This window comes from Cetorhinus maximus, chromosome 6, assembly GCF_964194155.1.
Source record: "Cetorhinus maximus chromosome 6, sCetMax3.hap1.1, whole genome shotgun sequence".
In the NCBI taxonomy this organism is placed as follows: domain Eukaryota; kingdom Metazoa; phylum Chordata; class Chondrichthyes; order Lamniformes; family Cetorhinidae; genus Cetorhinus; species Cetorhinus maximus.
This window is the reverse complement of record NC_135884.1, coordinates 82,930,188-82,952,929: the sequence shown is the minus strand read 5'-3', so window position 1 is coordinate 82,952,929 and position 22,742 is coordinate 82,930,188. Positions and strand designations below refer to the sequence as shown.

Genomic DNA, 22,742 nt, shown 5'->3' with positions numbered 1-22,742 from the left:
CTGTTCAAGAGTATAATGACCAGTATGATCGCAACCCAGTCAAGTACTGTCTTAGCCTCACCAATGACAACATGCATAACTTCCAGCAGTGGACAACACAGGATCTCTGACAGGTTCTCCTTCCAAGACCCTACGCCTGGGAATTTTTAAAATGTACTCTATGTAAATTAATATCCAATCTGTACCAGTCAAAACCAACACAGTATGCCAAATATTTGCAAAATCTCTTGAAAACTTTTTATGCATCATCCAAAAATGCAAATTTTACTACTGGTTTCCTAATAATTATAAAAATAATAACTGTCTACATATTTTCAATGAGTGCAAAAACACAATTCCTAAACATTGTTCCTGCACCTGCAAGATGCAAAGCATCTTGAACTCCAGGTCAAATTTTCCCCCAACTATTTTATGCTTAGTATAAGATGCAAAGCACATAAAAGGAACAGAATCACTACGGCAATCTAAGCATATCATAACCCATAAGGGAGTTCACACTGAGTAGCAATAACGTGGTTATTTAGGCTGAATGCAATCAGACTTAATCCCCACTTAACTACTAGAGATATGACACCCATCCAAGTGGGTGAGACCACCCATTGGGCGAGAAGGGAGATTAGAAACAAAGTCTTTTTCGTCCATTAAAAATAGAAGGAACAAGGGGAGAAAAAGCCCCCATTGGGTTTTCTGTATGTTCTCTCTTACTGTATTCCCTCACCCCATTCTTGCTGATCCACTATACTTTTTGTTCAAATAGTTGGCAATTATTAACTGACTAGACTTGATTAGTTAGGCCAATTTCATTTGCAATTAATAAATTTGCACCAAACCAACAGCCTCAGTGCATTATTCATTAGAGTTAAATTTCCTTAGACCCACTGAGGTTAATTCTCCTCAAAGATTACACATCCCATCACATTCATTACTTTTCTAAATTTGTTCAAAAACTTAACTAAGTTTCAGAACACAGCTGATTTTTTCAGTTTAAACTTTGGGCATTGTCAAAAATTAGTGGGATTCAAATTACAAATTGATTTCGGATGAAAAATCATCGACCTGATACCCCTACCCCACAGATACTGCCTAACCGGAGTATTTCCAGCATTTTATTTCAAATTAATGTACTATATTTCTATAAAATAATATGGATAATTCTCTTTCATTCTCCTAATGGTCAATGATCGAACAACAAAGGCACAAAATTGCATGTTTTGTTTATAAACATACAGCATATTTGATAGACAAACTCAAACTTATTCTCATTCTCCATTTAGGCCTAAAGTCAGTTTTTCTATTCCAACTTCTTAAAAACAAAACTCTCAACACAATGTTGCCTTTGCAGTTCGCGTTCAATTGTTTGATATTTTCTACAACACCCATTTCCTTTAAATAGCTAACACACGTGTATTCAACTTTTGAAAAGTGAGAAAAGCTTGAACTTAGATAATATTTTCAAAGAATGATTTGCTTTTGGAGCCCAGTGATTATTTGTTTTTGGAGTCTAGTGGTTTACGAAAGTCAAGCTAAACTAGAGAAGTTTCTCTCAACTTGAAAGTTGGACAAAGGAGGCAATTAAATGAAGATAGAATATAATTTAAGTGTCGCAGAGCATTTCAAAGTTGGGAACCTAATGAGTCATAGCTAGGTTGCCAATGAATCTGTATTCTTGAATTAAAAATCTTTTGTGGATTTAAAGGAATAGATTAAATACAAAACTGATATCAATCGAGAAAGCTACATCGTTAAGCTCAAAGTATTGCTTAAAGGAATTACTTTCAAATCTAGTTTTATACACTGTGCCATACACACCAGCTCCATTCCCTCCCTTCCCCCACTTTCCACTGATCCCTTTACTAGGCCTCACTCCTGAATGAGTTAGGAACTCATACCGAGTTGAACATTTTGTAACAAGCGTAACGTTTCCCAAACATGAAAACTAAAACTTTCTGCCCATCTGTTTCAGCAACTGAGTAACTAGTTTTCTTGCCCGGGAACGTTAAATGTTTTAATGCAATGCCTAACCATTAACTTTTTGTAGGCCCAGACTTCACCATGTGAGTTCCTATTCACCCCTCTACTTTCGTATTGGGATTAATGTTCTTTAATTAAAGAGGGCGATCAGTCTGCAAAGTTGCCGTTCAACCACGAGTTGTTCTTTTTAAAATTAAAGTTACATTACAGTTTCTCTCCCCTCCCACACACATTCACTTTCCCTTTCTCTGTGAAATACAGCAGGCCTCAGGCTCCCTGGGCCTCTCGTAACGCTGTGCGAGAGACTTGTTTCTCGGCAAAAAAAAACTCACATGAGAGATCTCCTGCTGGCTGGATTTGTAATTCTTCTTGGTCAGGTTGTCCACAAGGTAGCTGATTTGAGACAAGGCCAGCGATAACGAGTCAAGATTCATTGCTGGTCGGGGCGGTCAGCTGAGGAAAGCGGGAAATGGTCATTATTCCCCTTTCTTTTACTGGAAAAAGAAAAATTTATCTTTTCTCTTCAGCGCCTTTCCTTTCTCTCTCTCTCTCTTTAAATATACAACGATGGAAGAGGGAGGGAAATTTTGGGGGGAGTGGAGGAGGAGGAGGGGGGGGGGGAGGGAACTCCTTCTAAATGTTCTCACGGGAAGAGTCCGCCGCTCCAATGGTCACTTCACAAAGTGTTTGCTCCGCTTCCGCTCCGCTTCAGTTCAAGACTTCGCCCCCCGTCAGTCTCTCTCACTCACTCTCTTTTCTCTTCAGCCTGTCCCCGGGCTCCTCGCTCACTTTTCTCCCGCTGTCGCTCTTCCTCCTCCACCTCCTCCTCCGTGTAGCCTGAACATGGCGCTGCTCTGCCGGTAAGGGTTAGAGACACTGAGAGTGGGGAGGATTGGGGGTGGGGAGGGAGGGAGGGAGGGGGAAATGGCCGGAGGGGGAGGGAAGGAAAGGGTGGGGGGCGGTGTATGTGTGTGAAAGGGGCGAGGAGGGGGAGAGGGGGTGAGGAGGAGGAGGAGAGGGTGGGAGGGGGGGGGGGGAAGGAGACAAGAGAGAGCGCGGTCTGGGCCTGGACCGGAGCTCGCTGTCCCTGTCGCCGGCGGGCTCGGTGTCGAGCGGCTGCAAATGGCGGGCGGGCGGGCGGGCGGCGGGGCCTCGCTCACTCACTGCGCCATCTTGGAACCATCGACAAACACAATAACACCAAAAAAAAATTCAATAAAAAATATTCCTCAGAAAACTTTCAGCGCCGAATACTTATTTTTTTAAACGAAAAAAAATCTCCGCTTCAATTTATTTTTCTCTTTTTTATAAAGGATCCCCGATACCAGGAGGAAAACAACCCCGAGCCCGCCGATTAGTCGCGCGATTAGTCGGGCGAGAGCGAGACTGCTCCGAGTTTTTTGATGGAGGGAGGGAGGGGGGGGGGTGGTAAAGTTGGGGGGTTTCCGGTGAGCGGGTTGCAGCGGGTTTTTTGTTCAAAGTTTGTTATTTTATTTTTTTAATTTGTCATTTTTTTGTCATATTCCGCCCCCTCCCCCCATCCTCTCTTCCGACAACGTTAACCAAAGGTACCGCCTCTCCCCTCCCCGCCACAGCCAATCACAAACCCAGTCCCCACCCCATCACAGCCAATCATAAACCCCGCCCCCACCCAACCACAGCCAATCGCAAACGCCCCCTACCAGGTCCCGCCCCCCCCGCTCCAATATCCAGTCACCTACGTCGCCAGGTCCAATCCCAAACCCCACCCCTACCTTGCCAGAGCCAATCGAAAACACCTCCCCACCCCGCCAGTCCAATCATAAAACCCGCCCCCTCGACTCCCCGCCCCAATACGCCAGGGATGGAAAGCCCACCCCTCCAGGTCCATGACAAACCCCGCCCCCACCCGCCATGGTTAATCAGAAGCCTCGCCCCTTCCTGCCAGGGCCAATCACAAACCCCGCCCCCACCCGCAGGTGCCAATCAGAGGTCTCGGCAGGGCCAATCACAAAACTCCTCCTCCCCCACTCTGCCACAGCCAATCAAAAACGCCTGTCCACCCCGACAATGCAATCTCCCCTCCCACCTGCCGGGATCATTCCTCTCCCTGTCCCGGCTGCCGGAAAACCCCTCCCCCCCGCGCAGCCACTACAATGGTACATTTCAATGCTGGCTGTCTCCAGCACGTCATTCAGAACAATGTATTTTCATTAATTTTAATTATAGTTAAAACTTCTTTATTTTCGCATCAGCTTCAAAATTGCCCCAATTGATCAATATTTTGTTGTGAAAAGTGTTAACATAGTATTTGCATCATGTGACGAATACATAATGGCACGAAAGACGGCCCCAAAAAACTTTTGTTAGGACAGAAAATCCCCAGCGCTCGGGGGACGTTTATATTTTCATAAAATAACAGGAAAAATATGATCAATCAGAGCGAAGGTGCTCACTGTGACCATGCGGCTGGATTATCTGATCATGTTCCTCGGCATCAAGGCAGCAGCCTCAGGCCATCGATGCTCCTCCTCCTCCTCCCTCTCCGGGGATTCTAGCTCACTCCCTCCCGCTCCCATTCTCTCTCCCGGGAGATTCCAGCTCACTCCCTCCCGCTCCCATTCTCTCTCCCGGGAGATTCCAACTCACTCTCTCCCGGGAGATTCCAACTCACTCCCTCCCGCTCCCATCCTCTATCCTGCGGGATTCCAGCTCACTCCCTCCCATTCCCGCTCCCATCGTCTCGCCTGGGGGATTCCAGCTCACTCCCTCCCAATCCCATCCTCTCTCCTGGGATTTCCAGCTCACTCCCTCCCGCTCCCATCATCTCTCCCGGGGGATTCCAACTCACTCCCTCCCGCTCCCATCCCCTCTCCTGGGGGAATCCAGCTCACTCCCTCCCATTCCCACTCCCATCCTCTCTCTTGGGGGATTCCAGCTCACTTCCTCCTGCTCCCATCCTCTCTCCTGGGGGACTCAGCTCACTCCCTCCCGATCCCATCCTCTCTCCTGGGATTTCCAGCTCACTCCCTCCCGCTCCCATCCTCTCTCCTGTGGGATACCAGCTCACTCCATCCTGCTCCCATCCTCTCTCCGGGGGGATTCCAGCTCACTCCCTCCGATTCTCTCTCCCGGGGAATTCCAGCTCACTCCCACCCATTCCCACTCTCTTGGGGGTTCCAGCTCACTCCCTCCCGCTCCCATCCTCTCTCCTGGGAAATACCAGCTCACTCCCTCCTGCATCCATCCTCTCTCCTGGGAGACTCAGCTCACTCCCTCCAATTCCCGCTCTCATCCTCTATCTTGGGCGATTCCAGCTCACTGCCTCCCATTCCCACTCCCATCCTCTATCCTGCGGGATTCCAGCTCACTCCCTCCGATTCCCCCTCCCATCCTTCCTCCTGGGGGATACCAGCTCACTCCCTCCAATTCCCACTCCCATCCTCTCTCCTGGGGGATTCCAGCTCACTCCCTCCTGCTCCCATACTCTCTACTGGGGGATTCCAGCCCACTCCTTCCTGCACCCATCCTCTATCCTGCGGCATTCCAGCTCACTCCCTCCCATTCCCGCTCCCATCCTCTCTCCTGGGGGACTCAGCTCACGAACTCCAATTCCCGCTCCCATCTTCTCTCCTGGGGGATTCCAGCTCACTCCCTCTTGCACCCATCCTCTATCCTGCGGAATTCCAGCTCACTCCCTCGCATTCCCGCTCCCATCGACTCTCCTGGGGGATTCCAGCTCACTCCCTCCCGCTCCCATCCTCTCTCCTGGGGGATTCCAGCTCACTCCCTCCTCCACCCATCCTCTATCCTGCGGGATTCCAGCTCACTCCCTCCCATTCCCACTCCCATCTTCTCTCATGGCGGATTCCAACTCACTCCCTCCCAATCCCATCCTCTCTCCTGGGATTTCCAGCTCACTCCCTCCCGCTCCCATCATCTCTCCTGGGGGATCCCAGCTCACTCCCTACCGCTCCCATCCTCTCTCCTGGGGGATCCCAGCTCACTCACTCCCATTCCCTCTCCCATCCTCTCTCTTGGGGTATTCCAGCACACTCACTCCCGCTCCCATCCTCTCTCCTGAGGGTTTCCAGCTCACTCCCTCCCACTCCCACCCTCTGTCCTGGGGGACTCCAGCTCACTCCCTCCCACTCCCATCCTATCTCCTGGGGGAAACCAGCGCACTTGCTCCCATTCCTGCTCCCAACCTCTTGGGGGATTGCAGCTCACTCCCTCCTGCTCCCACCACTCTTGCGGGAATCCAGCTCACTCCCTCCCGCTCCCATCCTCTCTCCTGGGAGATTCCAGCTCACTCCCTCCCAATCCCATCCTCTCTCCTTGGGGACTCCAGCACGCTCCCTCCAATTCCCGCTTCCATCCTCTCTCCTGGGGCATTCCAGCTCACTCCCTCCCAATCCCATCCCCTATCCTGGGGAATTCCAGCTCACTCCCTCCCGCTCCCATCCTCTCTCCTGAGGGCCTCAGCTCACTCCCTCCAATTCCCGCTCCCATCCTCTCTCCTGGGGGATTCCAGCTCACTCCCTCCAGCACCCTTCCTCTCTCCTGGGGGATTCCAGCTCACTCCCTCCCACTACCATCCCATCTCCTGGGGGACTCCAGCTCACTCCATCCTGCTTCCATCCTCTTTCCGGGGGGATTCTCCGATTCTCTCTCCCAACCTCTCTCCTGGGTTGATTCCAGCTCACTCCTCCCGATCCCATCCTCTCTCCTGGATTTCCAGTTCACTCCCCCCTGCTCCCATCCTCTCTCCTGTGGGATCCCAGCTCACTCCCTCCTGCTCACATCCTCTCTCCTGTGGGATCCCAGCTCACTCCATCCTGCTCCCATCCTCTCTCCTGGGGGAACCCAGCTCACTCACTCCCCATTCCCTCTCACATCCTCTCTCCCGGGGGATTCCAACTCACTCCCTCCCGCTCCCATCCTCTCTCCCGGGGGAACCCAGCTCACTCCCTCGCATTCCCTCTCCCATCATCTCTCCCGGGGGATTCCAACTCACTCCCTCCCGCTCCCATCCTCTCTCCCGGGGGATTCCAACTCACTCCCTCCCGCTCCCATCCCCTCTCCTGGGGGAATCCAGCTCACTCCCTCCCATTCCCACTCCCATCCTCTCTCTTGGGGGATTCCAGCACACTCACTCCCGCGCCCATCCTCTCTGCTGGGGGATTCCAGCACACTCACTCCCACGCCCACCCTCTCTCCTGGGGGACTCCAGCTCACTCCCTCGCACTCCCATCCTATCTCCTGGGGGAATCCAGCGCGCTTGCTCCCATTCCCGCTCCCATCCTCTTGGGGGATTCCAGCTCACTTCCTCCTGCTCCCATCCTCTCTCCTGGGGGACTCAACTCACTCCCTCCCGATCCCATCCTCTCTCCTGGGATTTCCAGCTCACTCCCTCCCGCTCCCATCCTCTCTCCTGTGGGATCCCAGCTCACTCCATCCTGCTCCCATCCTCTCTCCGGGGGGATTCCAGCTCACTCTCACCCATTCCCACTCTCTTGGGGGTTCCAGCTCACTCCCTCCCGCTCCCATCCTCTCTCCTGGGGAATACCAGCTCACTCCCTCCCGCATCCATCCGCTCTCCTGGGAGACTCAGCTCACTCCCTCCAATTCCCGCTCTCATCCTCTATCTTGGGCGATTCCAGCTCACTGCCTCCCATTCCCACTCCCATCCTCTATCCTGCGGGATTCCAGCTCACTCCCTCCGATTCCCCCTCCCATCCTTCCTCCTGGGGGAAACCAGCTCACTCCCTCCAATTCCCGCTCCCATCCTCTCTCCTGGGGGATTCCAGCTCACTCCCTCCCGCTCCCATACTCTCTACTGGGGGATTCCAGCTCACTCCCTCCTGCACCCATCCTCTATCCTGCGGGATTCCAGCTCACTCCCTCCCATACCCGCTCCCATCCTCTCTCCTGGGGGACTCAGCTCACTAACTCCAATTCCCGCTCCCATCTTCTCTCCTGGGGGATTCCAGCTCACTCCCTCTTGCACCCATCTTCTATCCTGCGGAATTCCAGCTCACTCCCTCGCATTCCCGCTCCCATCGACTCTCCTGGGGGATTCCAGCTCACTCCCTCCCGCTCCCATCCTCTCTCCTGGGGGATTCCAGCTCACTCCCTCCTCCACCCATCCTCTATCCTGCGGGATTCCAGCTCACTCCCTCCCATTCCCACTCCCATCTTCTCTCATGGCGGATTCCAACTCACTCCCTCCCAATCCCATCCTCTCTCCTGGGATTTCCAGCTCACTCCCTCCCGCTCCCATCATCTCTCCTGGGGGATCCCAGCTCACTCCCTACCGCTCCCATCCTCTCTCCTAGGGGATCCCAGCTCACTCCATCCCTCTCCCATCCTCTCATCGGGGGGATTCCAGCTCACTCACTCCCATTCCCTCTCCCATCCTCTCTCTTGGGGTATTCCAGCACACTCACTCCCGCTCCCATCCTCTCTCCTGAGGGATTCCAGCTCACTCCCTCCCGCTCCCATCCTCTCTCCTGGGGGTTTCCAGCTTACTCCTTCCCACTCCCACCCTCTGTCTGGGGGACTCCAGCTCACTCCCTCCCACTCCCATCCTATCTCCTGGGGGAAACCAGCGCACTTGCTCCCATTCCTGCTCCCAACCTCTTGGGGGATTCCAGCTCACTCCCCCCCTGCTCCCACCCTCTCTCTTGCGGGATTCCAGCTCACTCCCTCCTGCTCCCATCCTCTCTCCTGGGGGATTCCAGCTCACTCCCTCCCAATCCCATCCTCTCTCCTTGGGGACTCCAGCACGCTCCCTCCAATTCCCGCTCCCATCCTCTCTCCTGGGGCATTCCAGCTCACTCCCTCCCAATCCCATCCCCTATCCTGGGGAATTCCAGCTCACTCCCTCCCAATCCCATCCTCTCTCCTGGGGGACTCCAGCACGCTCCCTCCAATTCTCTCTCCCAACCTCTCTCCCGGGGGATTCCAGCTCACTCCCGCCCATTCCCACTCTCTTGGGTGTTCCAGCTCACTCCGTCCCGCTCCTATCCCCTCTCCTGGGGGACTCCAGCTCACACACTCCCGCTCCCATCCTCTCTCCTGTGGGACTCCAGCTCACTCCCTCCCCGTCCCATCCTCTCTCCTGGGGAATTCCAGCTGACTCCCTCCCGCATCCATCCTCTCTCCTGGGGGACTCAGCTCACTCCCTCCAATTCCCGCTCCCAATGTCTATCTTGGGCGATTCCAGCTCACTCCCTCCCATACCCGCTCCCATCCTCTCTCCTGGGGGATTCCAGCTCACTGCCTCCCGCTCCCATCCTCTCTCCAGCGGGAATCCAGCTCACTCCCTCCTGCACCCATCCTCTATCCTGCGGGATTCCAGCTCACTCCCTCCCATACCCGCTCCCATCCTCTCTCCTGGGGGATTCCAGCTCACTCCCTCCCGCTCCCATCCTCCCTCCTGGGGGAATCCAGCTCACTCCATCCCATTCCCACTACCATCCTCTTGGGGGATTCCAGCTCACTCCCTCCCGCTCCCATCCTCGTTCCTGGAGGAAGGCAGCTCACTCCCTCCCGCTCCCACTCTCTCACCTGCGTGACTCAAGCTCACTTCCTCCCATTCCCACTCCCATCCTATCTCCTGTGGGAATCCAGCGCACTCCCTCCCATTGCCGCTCCCGTCCTCTTGGTGGATTCCAGCTCACTCCCTGCCCCTCCCATCGTCGCTCCTGGAGCATTCCAGCTCACTCCCTCCCATTACCACTCCCATCCTCGCTCCTGGAGGTTTGCAGCTCACTCCCTCCTGATCCCATCCTCACTCCTGGAGGATTCCAGCTCATCCCTCCTACACCCATCCTCTCTCCTGGGGGACTCCAGCTCACTCACTCCCATTCCCGCTCCCATCCTTTCTCCTGGGAAATTCCAGCTCACTCCCCCCGCTCGCATCCCCCTCCCGGGGGATTCCTGCTCACTCCCTCCCGCTCCCATTCTCTCTCCCGGGGGATTCCGGCTCACTCCCTCCGCACCGATCCTCTCTCCGGGGGAATCCCGGCTTATACCCTCCTGCTCCCATCCTCTCTCCCGGGGGATTCCGGCACACTTCATCCCGCTCCCAACCTCTCTCCCGGGGGATTCCGGCACACTCCATCCCGCTCCCATCCTCTGTCCCGGGGGATTCCGGCTCGCTCCCTCCCGCTCCCATCCTCTCTCCCGCGGGATTCCAGCCCACTCCCTCCCGCTCCCATCCTCTCTCCTGGGGGATTCAAGGTCACTCCCTCCCATTCCCAATCCCATCCTCCCTTCCCGGGGATTCCAGCTCACTCCCTCCCGCTCCCATCCTCTCTCCTGGGGGATTCCAGGTCATTCCCTCCCGCTCCCATCCTCTTTCCTGGGATTTCCAGTTCACTCCCTCCTGCTCCCTTCCTCTCTCCTGTGGGGCTCCAGCTCACTCCCTCCCCCTCCCATCCTCTCTCCTTGGGAATGCCAGCTCACTCCCTCCCGCTCCCATCCTCTCTCCTGACGGACTCCAGCACACTCCCTCCAATTCCCGCTCCCATCCTGTCTCCTGGGGCATTCCAGCTCACTCCACCTCATTCCCGCTCCCATTCTCTCTCTTGGGGGATTCCAGCTCACTCCCTTCCATTCCTGCTCCCATCCTCTCTCCCCGGGAATTCCAGCTCATTCCCTCCCCCTCCCATCCTCTCCCCTGAGGGACTCCAGCTCACTCCCTCCCATTCCCGCTCCCATCCTCTCTCCTGGGGGACTCCAGCTCACTCCCTCCCATTCCCACTCCCATCCTCTCTCCTGGGGGACTCCAGCTCACTCCCTCCCATTCCCACACCCATCCTCTCTTCCTGGGGATTCCAGCTCACTCCCGCCAGCTCCCATCCTATCTCCTGGGGGAATCCAGCGCACTCCCTCCCATTACCGCTCCCATCCTCTTGGGGGATTCCAGCTCACTCCTTCCTGCTCCCATCCTTCTCTCCTGGAGAATTCCAGCTCACTCCCATTCCCGCTCACATCCTCTCTCTTGGGGGACTCCAGCTCACTCCCTCCCATTCCCACTCCCATCCCCTTTTCTGGGGGATTCCGGCACACTCCCTCCCGCTCCCAACCTCTCTCCCGGGGGTTTCAGCTCACTCCCTCCCGCTCACATCCTCGTTCCTGGAGGATTCCAGCTCATCCCTCCTACTCCCATCCTCTCTCCTGGGGGACTCCAGCTCACTCCCTCCAATTCCCGCTCCCATCCTCTCTCCTGGAGAATTCCAGCTCACTCCCTCCCGCTCCCATCCTCTCTCCCGGGGGATTCGGGCTCACTCACTTCGCTCCCATCCTCTCTCCTGGGGGATTCCGGCCCACTCCCTCCCACTCCCATGCTCTCTCACGGGGGATTCCGGCTCACTCCCTCCCGCTCCCATCCTCTGTACCGGGGGATACCAGCTCACTCCCTCCCGCTCCCATCCTCTTTTCCGGGGGATTCCGGCACACTCCCAACCGCTCCCAACCTCTCTCCCGGGGGATTGCAGCTCACTCCCTCCCATTCCCGTACCCATCCTCTCTTCTGGGAAATTCCAGCTCGCTCCCTCCCGCACCCATCCCCCTCCTGGGGGATTCCAGCTCACTCCCTCTCGCTCCCATCCTGTCTCCTGGGGGATACCGGCTCACTCCCTCCCGCTCCCATCCTCTCTCCTGGGGGATTCCGGCTCACTCCCTCCGCTCCCAGCCCCTCTCCTGGGGGATCCCGGCTCACTCCATCCCGCTCCCATTCCCTCTCCGGGGGAATTCCAGCTCACTCCCTCCCTTTCCATCTCCCATCCTCTCTCCTGGGGAATTCCAGATCACTCCCTCCCGCTCCCATCCTCTCTCTGGGGGAATCCCGGCTTATACCCTCCCGCTCCCATCCTCTTTTCCGGGGGATTCCGGCACACTCCCAACCGCTCCCAACCTCTCTCCCGGGGGATTGCAGCTCACTCCCTCCCATTCCCGTACCCATCCTCTCTTCTGGGAAATTCCAGCTCGCTCCCTCCCGCACCCATCCCCCTCCTGGGGGATTCCAGCTCACTCCCTCCCATTCCATCTCCCATCCTCTCTCCTGGGGAATTGCAGATCACTCCCTCCCGCTCCCATCCTCTCTCCTGGGGGATTTCAGCTCACTCCCTCCCGTTCCCATCCTCCCTTCTGGGTGACTCGAGCTCACTTCCTCCCATTCCCACTCCGATCCTCTCTTCCGGGGGATTCCAACTCACTCCCTCCCGCTCCCATCCTCTCTCCTGGGGGAATCCAGCGCACTCCCTCCCATTCCTGCTCCCATCCTCTTGGGGGATTCCAGCTCACTCCCTCCCGCTCCCATCCTCGCTCCTGGAGGATTCCAGCTCACTCCCTCCCGATCCCATCCTCGCACCTGGAGGATTCCAGGTCATCCCTTCTACTCCCATCCTCTCTCCTGGGGAACACAGCTCACTCCCTCAAATTCCTCCTCCCATCCTCTATCCTGGGGGATTCCAGCTCACTCCTTCCCATTCCCGTACCCATCCTCTCTTCTGGGAAATTCCAGCTCACTCCCTCCCGCACCCATCCCCCTCCCGGGGGATTCCAGCTGACTCCCTCTCGCTCCCATCCTCGCTCCTGGGGGATACCGTCTCACTCCCTCCCGCTCCCATCGTCTCTCCTGGGGGATTCCAGCTCACTCCCTCCGCTCCCAGCCCCTCTCCTGTGGGATCCCGGCTCACACCTTCCCGCTCCCGTCCTCTCTCCTGGGGGATACCGGCTCACTCCCTCCCGCTCCCATCCTCTCTCCTGGGGGATTCCAGCTCACTCCCTCCGCTCCCAACCCCTCTCCTGGGGGATCCCGGCTCACACCTTCCGGCTCCCATCCTCTCACCCGGGGGATTCCGGCTCACTCCCTCCCGCTCCCATCCTCTCTCTCGGGGGATTCCGCCTCACACCCTCCCGCTCCTGTCCTCTCTCCTGGGGAATACCGGCACACTCCCTCCCGCTCCCATCCTCGCTCCTGGAGGATTGCTGCTCACTCCCTGCCGATCCCATCCTCGCTCCTGGAGGATTCCAGCTCATCCCTCCTACTCCCACCCTCTCTCCTTGGGGGACTCCAGCTCACTCCCTCCTATTTCTGCTCCCATCATCTCTCCTGGAGAGTTCCAGCTCACTCCCATTCTCACTCACATCCTCTCTCCTGGGGAATTCAGCTCACTCCCTCCAATTCCCTCTCCCATCCTCTATCCTGGTGGATACCAGCTCAGTCCCTCCCATTCCCGTACCTAATCTCTCTTCTGGGAAATTCCAGCTCACTCCCTCCGCTCCCAACCCCTCTCCTAGGGGATCCCGGCTCACACCTTCCGGCTCCCATCCTCTCACCCGGGGGATTCCGCCTTACACCCTCCCGCTCCCATCCTCTCTCCCGGAGCATTCCGGCTCACTCCCTCCCGCTCCCATCCTCTCTCTCGGGGGATTCCGCCTCACACCCTCCCGCTCCTGTCCTCTCTCCTGGGGAATACCGGCACACTCCCTCCCGCTCCCATCCTCTCTCCTGGGGGATTCCAGCTCACTCCCTCCAGCTCCCATCCTCTCTCCTGGGGGAATCCAGCGCACTCCCTCCCATTCCCACTCCCATCCTCTTGGGGGATTCCAGCTCACTCCCTCCCGCTCCCATCCTCGTTCCTGGAGGAAGGCAGCTCACTCCCTCCCGCTCCCACTCTCTCTTCTGGGTGACTCGAGCTCGCTTCCTCCCATTCCCACTGCCATCCTATCTCCTGTGGGAATCCAGCGCACTCCCTCCCATTCTCGCTCCCATCCTCTTGGTGGATTCCAGCTCACTCCCTCCCGCTCCCATCCTCGCTCCTGGAGGATTCCAGCTCACTCCCTCCCATTACCACTCCCATCCTCGCTCCTGGAGGATTGCTGCTCACTCCCTGCCGATCCCATCCTCGCTCCTGGAGGATTCCAGCTCATCCCTCCTACTCCCACCCTCTCTCCTTGGGGGACTCCAGCTCACTCCCTCCTATTTCTGCTCCCATCATCTCTCCTGGAGAGTTCCAGCTCACTCCCATTCTCACTCACATCCTCTCTCCTGGGGAACTCAGCTCACTCCCTCCAATTCCCTCTCCCATCCTCTATCCTGGTGGATACCAGCTCAGTCCCTCCCATTCCCGTACCTAATCTCTCTTCTGGGAAATTCCAGCTCACTCCCTCCGCTCCCATCCTCTCTCCTGGGTGATCCCGGCTCACACCCTCCCGCTCCCATCCTCTCTCCCGGGGGATTCCGCCTCACACCCTCCCGCTCCCATCCTCTCTCCCGGGGGATTCTGGCTCACTCCCTCCCTCTTCCATCCTCTCTCCCGGGGGATTCCGCCTCACACCCTCCCGCTCCCATCCTCTCTCCCGGGGAATTCCAGCTCACTCCCTCCGCTCCCATCCTCTCTCCTGGGTGATCCCGGCTCACACCCTCCCGCTCCCATCCTCTCTCCCGGGGTATTCCGCCTCACACCCTCCCGCTCCCATCCTCTCTCCCGGGGGATTCCAGCTCACTCCCTCCCTCTCCCATCCTCTCTCCCGGGGGATTCCGCCTCACACCCTCCCGCTCCCATCCTCTCTCCTAGGGGACTCCAGCTCACTCCCTCCCATTCCCACTCCCATCCTCTCTCCTGGGGGACTCCAGCTCACTGCCTCCCATTCCCATGCCCATCCTCTCTTCCCAGGGATTCCAGCTCACTCCTTCCAGCGCCCATCCTATCTCCTGGGGGAATCCAGCGCACTCCCTCCCATTACCGCTCCCATCCTCTTGGGGCATTCCAGCTCACTCCTTCCTGCTCCCATCCTCTCTCCTGGAGAATTCCAGCTGACTCCCATTCCCGCTCACATCCTCTCCATTGGGGGACTCCAGCTCACTCCCTTCCATTACTGCTCCCATTCTCTTGGGGGATTGCAGCTCCACCCTCCCACTCCCATCCTCGCTCCTGGAGGATTCCAGCTCACTCCCTCCCGCTCACATCCTCGCTCCTGGAGGATTCCAGCTCATCCCTCCTACTCCCATCCTCTCTCCTGGGGGACTCCAGCTCACCCCCTCCCATTCCTGCTCCCATCCTCTCTCCTGGAGAATTCCAGCTCACTCCCTCCCACTCCCATGTTCTCTCCCGGGGGATTCGGGCTCACTCCCTCCACTCCCATTCTTTCTCCTGGGGGATTCCGGCTCACTCCCTCCCGCTCCCATCCTCTCTACCGAGGGATTCTGGCTCACTCCCTCCCGTTCCCATCCTCTGTCCGGGTGGATTCCGGCTCACTCCCTCCCACTCCCATCCTCTTTTACGGGGGATTCCGGCACACTCCCTCCCGCTCCCAACCTCTCTCCCGGGGGATTCTGGCTCACTCCCTCCCGCTCCCATCCTCTTTTCCAGGGGATTCCAGCTCACTCCATCCCACTACCATCCTCCCTCTCCTGGGCGAATCCAGATCACTCCCTCCCATTCCCGCACCCAATCTCTCTCTTGGGGGATTCCAGCTCACTCCCTTCCTTTCCCGCTCCCATTTTCTCTGCTGGGGAATTCCAGCTCACACCCTCGCGCTCCCATCCACTCTCCTGGGGGATTCCAGCTCACTCCCTCCCGCTCCCATTCTCTCTCCTGGGGAATTCCAGCTCACTCCCTCCCGCTCCCATCCTCTCTCCCGGGGGATTCGAGGTCACTCCCTCCCGCTCCCATCCTCTCTGCTGGGGGAATTCCAGCTCACTCCCTCCCCCACCCATCCTCTCTCCTGGGGGAATCCAGCTCACTCCCTCCCAATCCCATCCTCTCTCCTGGGAGACTCCAGCATACTCCCTCCAATTCCTGCTCCCATCCTCTCTCCTGGGGCATTCCAGCTCACTCCCTCCCATTCCCGCTCCCATCCTCTCTCTTGGGGTATTCCAGCTCACTCTCTCCCATTCCCACTCCCATCCTCTCTCCCAGGGAATTCCAGCTCACTCCCTCCCGCTCCCATCCTCTCTCTTGGGGGATTCCGCCTCACTCCCTCCGCTCCCATCCTCTATCCTGGGGGATCCTGGCTCACACCCTCCCGCTCCCATCCTCTCTCCCGGGGGATTCCGGCACACTCCCTCCCGCTCCCAACCTGACTCCCGGGGGTTTCCAGCTCACTCCCCCCCGCTCACATCCTCGCTCCTGGAGGATTCCAGTTCATCCGTCCTACTCCCATCCTCTCTCCTGGAGAATTCCAGCTCACTCCCTCCCGCTCCCATCCTCTCTCCCGGGGGATTCGGGCTCACTCACTCCGCTCCCATCCTCTCTCCTGGGGGATTCCGGCTCACTCTCTCCCACTCCCATGCTCTCTCCCTGGGGATTCCGGCTCACTCCCTCCCGCTCCCATCCTCTGTCCTGGGGGATTCCGGCTCACTCCCTCCCGGTCCCATCCTCTCTCCTGGGGGATTCCGACTCACTCCCTCCCGCTCCCATCATCTCTCCTGGGGGATTCCAGCTCACTCCCTCCAGCTCCCACCCTCTCTCCTGGGGGAATCCAGAGCACTCCCTCCCATTCCCGCTCCCATCCTCTTGGGGGATTCCAGCTCACTCCCTCCCGCTCCCATCCTCGTTCCTGGAGGAAGGCAGCTCACTCCCTCCCGTTCCCACTCTCTCTCCTGGGTGACTCGAGCTCACTTCATCCCATTCCCACTCCCATCCTATATCCTGTGGGAATCCAGCGCACTCCCTCCCATTGCCGCTCCCATCCTCTTGGTGGATTCCAGCTCACTCACTCCTGCTCCCATCCTCGCTCCTGGAGGATTCCAGCTCACTCCCTCCCATTACCACTCCCATCCTCGCTCCTGGAGGATTGCAGCTCACTCCCTGCCGATCCCATCCTCGCTCCTGCAGAATTCCAGCTCATCCCTCCTACTCCCATCCTCTCTCCTGGGGGACACCAGCTCACTCCCTCCCATTTCTGCTCCCATCATCTCTCCTGGAGAGTTCCAGCTCACTCCCATTCTCGCTCACATTCTCTCTCCTGTGGAACTCAGCTCACACCCTCCAATTCCCTCACCCATCCTCTATTCTGGGGGATACCAGCTCAGTCCCTCCCATTCCCGTACCCAATCTCTCTTCTGGGAAATTCCAGCTCACTCCCTCCCGCACCCATCCTCTCTCCTGGTGGATACCGCCTCACTCCCTCCCGCTCCCATCCTCTCTCCCGGGGGATTCCGGCTCACTCCCTCCCACTCCTGTCCTCTCTCCCGTGGGATTCCGGCTCACTCCCTCCCGCTCCCATCCTCTCTCCCGGGGGATTCCAACCCACTCCCTCCCGCTACCATCCTCTCTCCTGGAGGGTTCCAGCTCACTCCTTCCCTCTCCCATCCTCTCTCCTGGGGGATTCCAGCTCACTCCCTCCCATTCCCAATCCCATCCTCTCTTCCCGGGGATTCCAGCTCACTCCCTTCCGTTCACATTCTCTCTCCTGGGGGATTCCAGGTCACTCCCTCCCGCTCCCATCCTCTTTCCTGGGATTTCCAGCTCACTCCCTCCCGCTCCCATCCTCTCTCCTGGGGGACTACAACTCACTCCCTCTCGTTCCCTTCCTCTCTCCTGTGGGACTCCAGCTCACTCCCTCCCCCTCCCATCCTCTCCCCTTGGGAATGACAGCTCAGTCCCTCCCGCTCCCATCCTCTCTCCTGGGGATTTCCAGCTCACTTCCTCCCAATCCCATCCTCTCTCCTGGCGGACTCCAGCACACTCCCTCCAATTCCGGCTCCCATCCTGTCTCCTGGGGCATTCCAGCTCACTCCACCCCATTCCCGCTCCCATTCTCTCTCTTGGGGGATCCCAGCTCACTCCCTTCCATTCCCGCTCCCATCTTCTCTCCCGGGGAATTCCAGCTCTCTCCCTCCCGCTCCCATCCTCTCTCCTGGGGGACTCCAGCTCACTCCCTCCCATTCCCACTCCCATCCTCTCTCCTGGGGGATTCCAGCTCACTCCCTCCAGCACCCATCCTATCTCCTGGGGGAATCCAGCGGACTCCCGCCGATTACCGCTACCATCCTCTTGGGGCATTCCAGCTCACTCCTTCCTGCTCCCGTCCTCGCTTCTGGAGGATTCCAGCTCACTCCCTCCCGCTCACATCCTCGCTCCTTGAGGATTCCAGCTCATCCCTCCTACTCCCATCCTCTCTCCTGGCGGACTCCAGCACACTCCCTCCCATTCCGGCACCCATCCTCTCCCCTAGGTGATACCAGCTCACCCCCGCCCATTCCTGCTCCCATCCTCTTTCCTGGAGAATTCCAGCTCACTCCCTCCCGCTCCATTCTCTCTCCTGGGGGATTGTGGCTCACTCTCTCCACTCCCATCCTTTCTCCCGGGGGATTCCAACCCACTCCCTACCGCTCCCATCCTCTCTCCTGGATGATTGCAGCTCACTTCCTCCCTCTCCCATCCTCTCTCCAGGGGGATTCCAGCTCACTCCCTCCCTCTTCCATCCTCTTTCCTGGGGAATCCAGGTCACTCCCTCCATTTCCCAATCCCATCCTCTCTTCCCGGGGATTCCAGCTCACTCGCTCCCGCTCCGTTCCTCTCTCCTGGGGGATTCCAGGACACTCCCTCCCGAACCCATCCTCTTTCCTGGGATTTCCAGCTCACTCCCTCCCGCTCCCATCCTCTCTCCTGGGGGACTACAACTCACTCCCTCCCGCTCACTTCCTCTCTCCTGTGGGTCTCCAGCTCACTCCATCCCCCTCCCATCCTCCCTCCTTGGGAATGCCAGCTCACTCCCTCCCGCTCCCATCCTCTCTCCTGAGGATTTCCAGCCCACTCTCTCCCAATCCCATTCTCTCTCCTGGCGGACTCCAGCACACTCCCTCCAATTCCTGCTCCCATCCTGTCTCCTGGGGCATTCCAGCTCACTCCACCCCATTCCCGCTCCTATTCTCTCTCTTGGGGGATCCCAGCTCACTCCCTTCCATTCCCGCTCCCATCCTCTCTCCCGGGGAATTCCAGCTCACTCCCTCCCGCTCCCATCCTCTCTCCTGGGGGACTCCAGCTCACTACTTCCCATTCCCACTCCCATCCTATCTCCGGGGGGACTCCAGCTCACTCCCTCCCATTCCCACGCCCATCCTCTCTTCCCGGGGATTCCAGCTCACTCCCTCCAGCACCCATCCTATCCCCTGGGGGAATCCAGCGCACTCCCTCCCATTACTGCTCCCATCCTCTTGGGGCATTCCAGCTCACTCCTTCCTGCTCCCATCCTCTCTCCTGGAGAATTCCAGCTCACTCCCATTCCCGCTCACATCCTCTCTCTTGGGGGACTCCAGCTCACTCCCTCCCATTACCGCTCCCATTCTCTTGGGGGATTGGAGCTCACACACTGCCGCTCCCATCCTCGCTCCTGGAGGATTCTAGCTCACTCCCTCCCGCTCACATCCTCGTTCCTGGAGGATTTCAGCTCATCCCTCCTACTCCCATCCTCTCTCCTGGGGGCCTCCAGCTCACTCCCTCCCATTCCAGCACCCATCCTCTCCCCTAGGTGATACCAGCTCACCCCCTCCCATTCCTGCTCCCATCCTCTCTCCTGGAGAATTCCAGCTCACTCCCTCCCGCTCCCATCTTCTCTCCCGGGAGATTTGGGCTCACTCCCTCCGCTCCCATCGTCTCTACTGGGGGATTCTGGCTCACTCCCTCCCGTTCCCATCCTCTCTCCCGGTGGATTCCGGCTCACTCCCTCCCACTCCCATCCTCTTTTACGGGGGATTCCGGCTCACTCCCTCCCGCTCCCAACCTCTCTCCCGGGGGATTCCGGCTCACTCCCTCCCGCTTCCATCCTCTTTTCCGGGGGATTCCAGCTCACTCCCTCCCACTACCATCCTCCCTCTCCTGGGGGAATCCAGATCACTCCCTCCCATTCCCGCTCCCATCCTCTCTCTTGGGGGATTCCAGCTCACTCCCTTCCATTCCCGCTCCCATCCTCTCTGCTGGGGAATTCCAGCTCACACCCTCGCGCTCCCATCCACTCTCCTGGGGGATTCCAGCTCACTCCCTCCCGCTCCCATCCTCTCTCCTGTGGAATTCCAGCTCACTCCCTCCTGCTCCCATCCTCTCTCCCGGGGGATTCGGGGTCACTCCCTCCCGCTCCGATCCTCTCTGCTGGGGGAATTCCAGCTCACTCCCTCCCCCTCCCATCCTCTCTCCTGGGGGAATCCAGCTCACTCCCTCCCAATCCTATCCTCTCTCCTGGGAGACTCCAGCATACTCCTTCCAATTCCCGCTCCCATCCTCTCTCCTGGGGCATTCCAGCTCACTCCCTCCCATTCCCGCTCCCATCCTCTCTCTTAGGGGATTCCAGCTCACTCCCTCCCATTCCCACTCCCATCCTCTCTCCCAGGGAGTTCCAGCTCACTCCCTCCCGCTCCCATCCTCTCTCCTGGGGGATTCCGCCTCACTCCCTCCGCTCCCATCCTCTCTCCTTGGGGAACCTGGCTCACACCCTCCCGCTCCCATCCTCTCTCCCGGGGGATTCCGGCACACTCCCTCCCGCTCCCAACCATGTCTCCCGGGGCTTTCCAGCTCACTCCCTCCCGCTCACATCCTCGCTCCTGGAGGATTCCAGCTCATCCCTCCTACTCCCATCCTCACTCCTGGGGGACTCCAGCTCACTCCCTCCAATTCCCGCTCCCATCCTCTCTCCTGGAGAATTCCAGCTCACTCCCTCCAGCTCCCATCTTCTCTCCCGGGGGATTCGGGCACATTCACTGTGCTCCCATCCTCTCTCCTGGGGGATTCCGGCTCACTCCGTCCCACTCCCATGCTCTCTCCCAGGGGATTCCAGCTCACTCCCTCCCGCTCCCATCCTCTGTCCCGGTGGATTCCGGCTCACTACCTCCCGGTCCCATCCTCTCTCCTGGGGGATTCCGGCTCACTCCCTCCCGCTCCCATCCTCTGTCCCGGGGGATTCCGGCTCACTCCCTCCCGGTCCCATCCTCTGTCCCGGGGGATTCCGGCTCACTCCCTCCCGGTCCCATCCTCTCTCCTGGGGTATTCCGGCTCACTCTCTCCCGCTCCCATCCTCTCTCCTGGGGGATTCCAGCTCACTCCCTCCAGCTCCCATCCTCTCTCCTGGGGGAATCCAGCGCACTCCCTCCCATTCCCTCTCCCATCCTCTTGGGGGATTCCAGCTCACTCTCTCCCGCTCCCATCCTCGTTCCTGGAGGGAGGCAGCTCACTCCCTCCCGTTCCCACTCTCTCTCCTGGGTGACTCGAGCTCACTTCATCCCATTCCCACTGCCATCCTATCTCCTGGGGGAATCCAGCGCACTCCCTCCCATTGCCGCTCCCATCCTCTTGGTGGTTTCCAGCTCACTACCTCCCGCTCCCATCCTTGCTCCTGGAGGATTCCAGCTCACTCCCTCCCATTACCACCATCATCCTCACTCCTGGAGGATTGCAGCTGACTCCCTCCCGATCCCATCCTCGCTCCTGGAGGATTCCAGCTCATCCCTCCTACTCCCAACCTCTCTCCTGGGGGACTCCAGCTCAGTCCCTCTCATTCCTGCTCCCATCATCTCTCCTGGAGAGTTCCAGCTCACTCCCATTCTCGCTCACATTCTCTCTCCTGGGGAACTCAGCTCACACCATCCAATTCCCTCTCCCATCCTCTATCCTGGGGGATACGAGCTCAGTCCCTCCCATTCCCGTACCCAACCTCTCTTCTGTGAAATTCCAGCTCACTCCCTATCGCACCCATCTCCCTCCCGGGGGATTCCAGCTCACTCCCTCCCGCTCCCATCCTCTCTCCTGGGTGATTCCGGCTCACTCCCTCGGCTCCCATCCTCTCTCCTGGGAGATCCCGGCTCACACCCTCCCGCTCCCATCCTCTCTCCTGGCGGATTCCGCCTCACACCCTCCCGCTCCCATCCTCTCTCCCGGGGGTTCCGGCTCACTCCCTCCCGCTTGCGTCCTCTCCCCCGGGGGATTCCGGCTCACTCCCTCCCTCTCCCATCCTCTCTCCCGGGGGTTCCGGCTCACTCCCTCCCGCTCGCGTCCTCTCTCCTGGGGGATTCCGGCTCACTTCCTCCCGCTCCCATCCTCTCTCCCGGGGGATTCCAACCCACTCCCTCCCGCTCCCATCCTCCCTCCTGGAGGATTCCAACTCACTCCCTCCCTCTCCCATTCTCTCTCCTGGGGGATTCCAGGTCACTCCCTCCCATTCCCAATCCCATCCTCTCTTCCCGGGGATTCCAGCTCACTCCCTCCCGCTCCCATCCTCTCTCCTGGGGGATTCCAGGTCTCTCCCTCCCGCTCCCATCCTCTTTCCTGGGATTTCTAGCTCACTCCCTCCCGCTCCCATCCTCTCTCCTGGGGGACTACAACTCCTCCATCCCCCTCCCATCCTCTCTCCTTGGGAATGCCAGCTCACTCCCTCCCGCTCCCATCCTCTCTCCTGGGGATTTCCAGCTCACTCCCTCCCAATGCCATCCTCTCTCCTGGCGGACTCCAGCACACTCCCTCCAATTCGCACTCCCATCCTGTCTCCTGGGGCATTCCAGCTCACTCCACCCCATTCCCGCTCCCATTCTCTCTCTTGGGGGATCCCAGCTCACTCCCTTCCATTCCCGCTCCCATCCTCTCTCCCGGGGAATTCCAGCTCTCTCCCTCCCGCTCCCATCCTCTCTCCTGGGGGACTCCAGCTCACTCCCTCCCATTCCCACTCCCATCCTCTCTCCTGGGGGACTCCAGCTCACTCCCTCCCATTCCCACGCCCGTCCTCGCGTCCTGGGGATTCCAGCTCACTCCCTCCAGCACCCATCCTATCTCCTGGGGGAATCCAGC

General features: G+C 58.6%; 1 protein-coding gene and 1 long non-coding RNA gene across 7 annotated transcripts in view; one reads left to right on the top strand and one right to left on the bottom strand.

The window, feature by feature from the left end:
• cnot1 (CCR4-NOT transcription complex, subunit 1) overlaps nt 1-2,875 on the bottom strand; it is a 190,227-nt gene extending 187,352 nt beyond the window's left edge. For 4 of the 6 annotated variants that reach the window (XM_078543931.1, XM_078543934.1, XM_078543935.1 and 1 more), the window contains exon 1: nt 2,304-2,704. In XM_078543931.1, coding sequence (XP_078400057.1) covers nt 2,304-2,405 — 102 coding nt within the window. In that variant the 5' untranslated portion in view covers nt 2,406-2,704. Of the gene's footprint in view, nt 1-2,303 lie in introns of all 6 variants that reach the window. The other 2 variants (XM_078543933.1, XM_078543932.1) reach the window with 2 other exon arrangements.
• LOC144681865 (uncharacterized) overlaps nt 2,694-22,742 on the top strand; it is a 38,420-nt gene continuing 18,371 nt past the window's right edge. The window contains exon 1 of the long non-coding RNA XR_013576864.1: nt 2,694-2,831. This is a non-coding gene — a long non-coding RNA (uncharacterized LOC144681865). The remainder of the gene's footprint in view (nt 2,832-22,742) is intronic.